At 53.7% G+C, this 8,594-nt stretch overlaps 1 protein-coding gene across 1 annotated transcript in view; it reads right to left on the reverse strand.

Annotated features, from left to right (window-relative positions):
- OTUB1 (OTU deubiquitinase, ubiquitin aldehyde binding 1) overlaps positions 1-7,011 on the reverse strand; it is a 49,518-nt gene extending 42,507 nt beyond the window's left edge. The window contains exon 1 of the mRNA XM_075326652.1: positions 6,908-7,011. Coding sequence (XP_075182767.1) covers positions 6,908-6,950 — 43 coding nt within the window. The 5' untranslated portion in view covers positions 6,951-7,011. The remainder of the gene's footprint in view (positions 1-6,907) is intronic.
- Positions 7,012-8,594: the final 1,583 nt, after the last annotated feature.

An 8,594-nucleotide genomic window follows, 5' to 3' on the forward strand; every position in this document is an offset into this window, starting at 1 on the left:
ATATATATATATATATATATATATATATATATATATATACTTCGGCACCCTAGGGGGACCAGCACCGGGTGACCGCCCAAAGCGGTGTGTGTCCACCAGATTCCCTGCTTTGGGTCTCCCAGAGCTGCAGAGCTCGTTCCAGAAGTCCTCCACCGGCAGAATGTGTTTAAAAAAAATGGCTGCCGGAGCTCTCAGGGGAGGAGGGAGCCGTGGGCGGCGACTAATAAAGTGAGGGAATCTGGTGCCCCACAGTGATCAGAGAGGGGGGAGGAAGACACCTTAAGTATGCTCCAGCCCTCACTGTCGACTCAGGTCGACCGTCCCGCCCTTACCCCTGACTGGCAGGCCCGGGGGCGGGAGTTATGGTACTAGGCCGCATGAAGCCGGGGACTAAAGTTAATACTGCGGCCGGCAAACAGGCGCGGTCGGCGCGGTAGTCCCGGTCGTCATAACAATACAGCAGCCGCTGCAGTGTCTGTGACACGAGCGCTCCATGCACCGTCCCCAAGGGGACACAGAGTACCTTTAGATGCAGGGCCCTGTCCCTGATGATATCAAGTCTCCTGTCCGTCAGATTCCCACAGGGGCTGCGGAGGGAGCCCAGTCCCAGTGAATGGATGACCGGTAAGGATCCCACTTTTCCCAGAGCCTCTAAGGGATGGGGAAGGAAAACGGCATGTGGCTCCAGCCTTTGTACCCGCAATGGGTACCTCAACCTTAGCAGCACCGCCGACTTAGTGGGGTGAGAAGGGAGCATGCCGGGGGCCCTCTTTTCTTCCATCCGATACAATCAGCAGCTGCTGCTGACTAAAATGGGAGCTTGAGTGAATGTGTTCTGCCTCCTTCAACACAAAGCATAAAACTGAGGAGCCCGTGAGGCACGGGAGGGTGTATAGGCAGAGGGGAGGGGTTACACTTTTTAAAGTGTAATACTTTGTGTGGCCTCCGGAGGCAGAAGCTATACACCCAATTGTCTGGGTCTCCCAATGGAGCGACAAAGAAAAAAAAAAAGTTACCAGACTTTATATAAACAGGGAAACTCTGGGACTTTTTCTAAAAGGGGATTTTTTTCCATTGTTTAGAAGAGAAAAAAAAAAATGCAGAAACTACGTGCGTGCATAGACAAAAGCCTGTCACTCCAGGTTTGCGGAGAGCCACAAGGGTCCAACCTGTCCAACAGTCTTCAGAGGGGCTCAGTCCCCGGCGGCCTCTAACATACGTTTTTCTCTGAAACGCCACAACGTCAAACCTTACTGAATGATATTATATAGCCAGTGCCTGATACATGCTGTCCATGAATCGTGTTCGCTTTAACCCCCTTAACTCGCGGGCAGTAATATTACGTCCTAACCCTTATAGTTGTAATCCCCGCCAGCTGCTGCAGGCAGCTGCCGGTGATCCGTGCACATGTCAGCTGTTTACACAGCTCACAAGTCACTCATCTCAACAAAACGATCACTAAGGCCTCTGTCACACGTTCGTGCCTCCAGTACGTGTTTGACAGTTTTCTCACGTACCGGAGACACGTACAGACGTGGACCTAGGTATTCCTAATGGTTTGGGCACACGTAAGTATTTTGGAACGGAACGTGTGTCGGTTCCGTACTTACGTGTGTCTGTGTTTCTCACGCTGACATGTCAGTTTTTCTCAAGCATCATGGGTGTCACACGGCCAGCATCCATACCACACGGATGTAGTGTGGATGCGGTCCAGTGTGACACGCGCCAGAGAAACACGTGTCATTATTTTAAAATAATAAAAAAAAAAAAAAAAAAGTAAAAAAAAAAAAAAAAAAAGAAGAAGACATACTCACCTCCTTCAGCCATAGCAGAATCTTCCACTGCAAACAGTTGCTGCCGTCCGCCACTCATTATGTGTGTGTTAAGGAGGTAGGTGTGAGGTCACGGGCGCTAAACTCCGCCCCTCCGCCAGAATCAGCATCAGCGGGGAGTGGGCGGGGCTGGAGCCGAAGATCAGTACCCTGGACAGCAGCGTTGACCACGTGAGTATGTAAATACCGGTTCTCCGTGTGTTATCGCGGATAGCACACGGAGAACACACGTGGCCCACACGTACTGGAGACACGTACTTACCAAACGCAACACGCAAGTAAAATATGTGTCTCGCGGCACGTGCGTGATTTTCACGTATGTGAAAGAGAGGCCTAACGTAGACTCTTTACACTGGTTGATGTTTACTAAAAACTATGATTCCTACGGCTGCAAAAATTATCCAGACGTGTCGAACAAGCCTTTTGCTCATTTGTTGTAGGACTTCCAGCAAGCTTACACCAGCGGATAAGACGATAACAAAAAAAAGTGTTCTTACGGTTCAGATGGTTCTCAGTGCTATTGTGGACCAAGTGGAAATTTTTTTATATATGGCCACATGAGAAAAAAGGACACTCAGGCCAAGCTGATCAAAAATAAGTCAGTTTTTCTCATACGTGAAGAAAAAAAAACCCCCGACATCTGAATGATGCCTTAGGCTACATGCGCACGCTGCTTCTTTTTCGTGTTCACAAAATGCAGCCAAAACTGCAGCCAAAACTGCAGCCAAAACTGCACCTTGTCAGAGAGAGCCTGGAAATGTCACAAAAAATGTAGGTGCTTTTTGGTGCATTTTTGGTGCGTTTTTGGCTGCAGTTTTGTCAACAATTGTTTCATGTATTTTTCAGTTCAAACAAGCCCATAAAGCTTGTTGAATTGAAAAAAAAAAAATTTTAGAAATAAATAAATAATTTAAAAAAACGGCATGCGGTCCCCCCCAATTTTAATGCCAGCCAGATAAAGCCATACGGCTGAAGGCTGGTATTCTCAGGATGGGGAGCCCCACGTTATGGGGAGTCCCCCAGTCTAACAATATCAGTCAGCAGCCGCCCAGAATGGCCGCAGCCATTAGATGCGGCTGTTCTGGGACTGTACCCGGCTCTTCCCGATTTGCCCTGGTGCGTTGGCAAATCGGGGTAATAAGGAGTTAATGGCAGCCCATAGCTGCCACTAAATCCTAGATTAATCATGTCAGGCGTCTATGAGACACCCTCCATGATTAATCTGTAAATTACAGTAAACACACAAACCCGAAAAATCCTTTATTAGAAATAAAAAACACAAACACATTCCCTCATTACCAATTTATTAACCCCGATAAAGCCCTCCATGTCCGGCGTAATCCAGGATGATGCAGCGTCGCATCCAGCTCTGCTGCATGCAGGTGACCGGAGCTGCAGAAGACACCGCCGCTCCGGTCACCTCCATGCAGCTAATGAAGACAGCCGCGCGATCAGCTGAGCTGTCACCGAGGTTACCCGCGGCCACCGCTGAATCCAGCGGTGGCCGCGAGTAACCTCAGTGACAGCTCAGCTGATCGCGCTACAGTGTGGAGCCGGCGGCAGGAGCGTGGAGCCGGCGGCAGGAGCGTGGAGCCGGCGGCAGGAGCGTGGAGCCGGCGGCAGGAGCGTGGAGCCGGCGGCAGGAGCGTGGAGCCGGCGGCAGGAGCGTGGAGCCCGGGACTTTCAGCGGCGGCGGTGAGAGGGGTCCATCATCTCCCCTGTGCGTGCACGCTGGGGACCGCGGTACTTCGGGGAACACGTGCAGGACGGGACTATCAGCGGCGGCGGCAGCGAGAGGGGGGATGGACGTTGGCAGCTGAAAACATTGATTTTTCCCTCTCGCTGCCGCCGCTGCTGATAGTCCCGTCCTCCACGTGTTCCCCGAAGTACCACTGTCCCCAGCATGCACGCACAGGGGAGATGATGTGGAGGACGGGACTATCAGCGGCGGCGGCAGCGAGAGAGAAAAATCAATGTTTTCAGCTGCCAATGTCCATCCCCCTCTCGCTGCCGCTGCTGATGATGTGGAGGACGGGACTATCAGCAGCGGCAGCGAGAGGGGGATGGACATTGGCAGCTGAAAACATTGATTTTTCCCTCTCGCTGCTGCTGCCGCTGATAGTCCCGTCCTCCACGTGTTCCCCGAAGTACCACTGTCCCCAGCATGCACGCACAGGGGAGATGATGTGGAGGACGGGACTATCAGCGGCGGCGGCAGCGAGAGAGAAAAATCAATGTTTTCAGCTGCCAACGTCCATCCCCCTCTCGCTGCCGCCGCCGCTGATAGTCCCGTCCTCCACATCATCTCCCCTGGGGACAGCGGTACTTCGGGGAACACATGGAGGACGGGACGGGACCACTTGCCTGACCTCACTTCCTGACAAATCACATGCGTTTTTGCTAGCAAAAACGCAGGTAAAAGGCAGGTAAAATGCACCACTTTTGATTAGCATGCATTTTTCCTGCGTTTTTGATGCCCTCATTGATTTCAATGGGTGACAAATGTTGACAAAAACGCAGGAAGAATGAACATGCTGCATTTTTTTTGTCACAAGCTTTTGACAAAAAAAACGCTGACAAATAAACTGCAATGTGCGCATGACAAATCTGACTTCTCATAGACTTTGCTGGGAAGTCAGATGTCAGAAAGTTCAGCTGACAAAACTGCAGCCAAAAAAGCAGCAAAAAAGCAGGAAAAAAAGCAGCGTGCGCATGTAGCCTTAGGAATGCTTGTTTGACAAATATTTACTTTACTAAATACACCTTAGGGCCAGTCCCACATATGTGTGTGCATTGGTGCGAGTATGGAGCACGATGCAGTAACTGGCCTGGACTAGAAGGCGAAGGAGTTTGTGTTGGGAGGGCTGCTGCAAATCCATGAATCATGGCTGTGTGAACGCAGCCTTAACCTGTTGCAGTACAACTACAGCAGCAGCTGATCTCCAGGATTGGGTGTTTATACTACCTGATACTTAATGGAGGAGAATCACGAGGCTCTTCCCATACACATCACATTTCCAGCCAGACCTTCCTGCTGACTTTTACTAAGACACACTAAGGGAGTTTACTGAAGCACACACGGCGAGTAAAACAGAGAGTGGAATGCAATAAAAATCTCATTCCACACAGACCAATAATACTCTATGTGCCAGCACCCATGAGCGACTTTTATCTCAGCCCTAATCAGACCGAGAAAACAATCGCGGCATGCTACGGGTGGAATCAGATTAGTTTTCACTCGCACCCATGTAAGTTTATGGGGGCGAGAGAAACATCACACTGCACTCGCACTACACCGAAGCGCAGTGCGATACACGCATCAGCTGACAATAGAAGAGATTGAGAAATTAATCCCTCCCTCTCCTCCGCAGCTGTGATCTGCTCGCAGCACATGTACTGCAGAGCGGGAGCCTTGTGTCATGTGATGTACTTGCAGTAATGCCAGTGTGTCCTTAGCCTAAAGACAGCACTGCACCTTCCATGTGTGCGTATAACGCCCCATAATAGCGGGTCCCCGATCCTGGGAAAGGAACCCCCTGCACCCGCAACACCCCCCCCCCCCCCCAGATCTCCCCATGCACACAGCCTCCCTGCACCCCCCCCCCCAGATCTCCCCATGCACACAGCCTCCCTGCACCCCCCCCCCCCAGATCTCCCCATGCACACAGCCTCCCTGCACCCCCCCCCCCCAGATCTCCCCATGCACACAGCCTCCCTGCACCCCCCCCCCCAGATCTCCCCATGCACACAGCCTCCCTGCACCCCCCCCCCCAGATCTCCCCATGCACACAGCCTCCCTGCACCCCCCCCCCCAGATCTCCCCATGCACACAGCCTCCCTGCACCCCCCCCCCAGATCTCCCCATGCACACAGCCTCCCTGCACCCCCCCCCAGATCTCCCCATGCACACAGCCTCCCTGCACCCCCCCCCCAGATCTCCCCATGCACACAGCCTCCCTGCACCCCCCCCCCCAGATCTCCCCATGCACACAGCCTCCCTGCACCCCCCCCCCCAGATCTCCCCATGCACACAGCCTCCCTGCACCCCCCCCCCCAGATCTCCCCATGCACACAGCCTCCCTGCACCCCCCCCCCAGATCTCCCCATGCACACAGCCTCCCTGCACCACCCCCCCAGATCTCCCCATGCACACAGCCTCCCTGCACCCCCCCCCAGATCTCCCCATGCACACAGCCTCCCTGCACCCCCCCCAGATCTCCCCATGCACACAGCCTCCCTGCACCCCCCCCCCAGATCTCCCCATGCACACAGCCTCCCTGCACCCCCCCCCCAGATCTCCCCATGCACACAGCCTCCCTGCACCCCCCCCCAGATCTCCCCATGCACACAGCCTCCCTGCACCCCCCCCCCAGATCTCCCCATGCACACAGCCTCCCTGCACCCCCCTCCCCAGATCTCCCCATGCACACAGCCTCCCTGCACCCCCCTCCCCAGATCTCCCCATGCACACAGCCTCCCTGCACCCCCCTCCCCAGATCTCCCCATGCACACAGCCTCCCTGCACCCCCCTCCCCAGATCTCCCCATGCACACAGCCTCCCTGCACCCCCCTCCCCAGATCTCCCCATGCACACAGCCTCCCTGCACCCCCCTCCCCAGATCTCCCCATGCACACAGCCTCCCTGCACCCCCCTCCCCAGATCTCCCCATGCACACAGCCTCCCTGCACCCCCCTCCCAGATCTCCCCATGCACACAGCCTCCCTGCAACACCCCCCCCAGATCTCCCCTCGCACACAGCCTCCCTGCACCCCCCCCAGATGTCCCCTTGCACACAGCCTCCCTGCACCCCCCCCCCCAGATCTCCCCATGCACACAGCCTCCCTGCAACACCCCCCCCAGATCTCCCCTCGCACACAGCCTCCCTGCACCCCCCCAGATGTCCCCTTGCACACAGCCTCCCTGCACTCTCCCCGCTGCATACAGACTCATACACAATGCACAGAGTACAGCGGCAGTCTCCATTGCTGAGGACACCCGCCCACAGGCTGGCAATGCTGCGGCCATGCACCTTGTACCACACTCCGTGCACCCGAGCATCCCCGCCTCCTCTCACCGTCACAGTCGCTCTGGAGACGATCAGATTCCTCAGCCGCCATCTTTCCAACGGTCCCCGCTTCCTATCACTTCCGGGAGACCCAGACCGGATATCAGGCCGTGCCTCACGAGGCCGCCGGATGTCACGTGACGTGCCGCTTATAGCGGGAGCTGTGCGGGTGTGCGCTCGTCAGGGCCAGTGTCTGTGTGCGGTGCCGGCGGGTGCAGGGGCAGTGGTGGGCTGAGCCCCCTCACAGCGCCCCCATAACGCCTCAGGGGGGGCTCCAGGCCTGAGAATGAGATGTCACGTCTAGAAATCACAACCCCCTCACCCTCCTCCAAAAATAACACGTTCCCCTCACCTGTCCTTGCTCTCTTATGCTTTTCTGATCACGTTTTAAAAGCGTCTCCAGATGGAAAACACTGCAAAGGGTGCACAGTCCGTTCAAAGAAAGCTTTAAGGCCTTGTGCACACACTGCGGTTTTTGACGCAGTTTTTCAGAAATCTGCATCAAAATTTGCATGCTTCTGAAGCCAGCAAAGTCTATGGGGTTTTAGATTTGCTGTGCACACGGTGCAGTTTTTTTTCGTGCAGATTTTGATGCAGAAAAAAGCAGCAGCATGTCAATTAGGCTATGTTCAGACCGGGCTTTTTTGGTACGTTTTTGCTGCGTTTTATAGCTGCAGATTTGCCTTGGTTTTATGCAAATTCATGCTAATAAAAAGCTGCTTTTTACAGTCCCAGCAAAGTCTACGAGATTTCTGAAATCTCATGCACACACACAAACACATCAGGTTTTTTTCCTGACTTTTGTCAAATACCTGCGTTTTTGGTCACGTTTTTAAAGAATGACCCTGTCAATTCTTTGCTGCAGATTTGCGGTGTTTTTTCATTGATACAACCCATTTTGTAGGAAAAAAAAAACAGCAAATCCGCACCAAATCTGCAAAAACGCCACTAAAAAACGCATGGAAAAACGCACAGATGACTCAAAGGAGATTTCCTGCCACAAGATCAGGTTTTGGTCAGGAAAAAAAAACCTTGCCAAAAAAGCCCTGTGTGAACATAGCCCTATTGGTCAGATTTAGTAGCGCTTTTTTCACCAATTGACTTCAATTCATTGATTTTCTTGATGGCCCAAAAAACTGCATCGAAACTACATCCGATTTTTTTGCCACAGCGTGCAGATATGGTGCAGAAAATATCTGCATCAAATCTGCAGCGTGTGCACATAGCCTAAGGGCGGCGTTACATGCACCGATTTATCGTGCGATCGCATGAGTGATCGCACCTGCCCCCGCCCCCGTCGTTTGTGCGTCACGGGCAATTCATTGCCCGTGCCGCACAAAGTCGTTAAACCCCCGTCACACACGCCTCCCGAAAGACCTCGCTGTGGGCGGTGAACATCCACTTCCTGAAGGGGGAGGGACATTTGGCGTCACAGCGACGTCACACTGCAGCTGGCCAATAGAAGCGGAGGGGCGTAACAACCCGCCCACCTCCTTCCTTCCGCATTGCTGGCGGCTGCAGGTAAGCTGTGTTCGTCGTTCCAGGGGTGTCACACGGAGCGACGTCTGCTGCCTCAGGAACGACGAACAACCGGCGGACAGAAGGAGGAACGACTTTATGAAAATGAACGACGTGTCAATGAGCAACGATAAGGTATTTTTACTTGTTCACCGTCGCTCGTAGCTGTCACACGCTA

The sequence above is a fragment of the Anomaloglossus baeobatrachus genome, chromosome 10 (assembly GCF_048569485.1).
Source record: "Anomaloglossus baeobatrachus isolate aAnoBae1 chromosome 10, aAnoBae1.hap1, whole genome shotgun sequence".
Lineage (NCBI taxonomy): Eukaryota > Metazoa > Chordata > Amphibia > Anura > Aromobatidae > Anomaloglossus > Anomaloglossus baeobatrachus.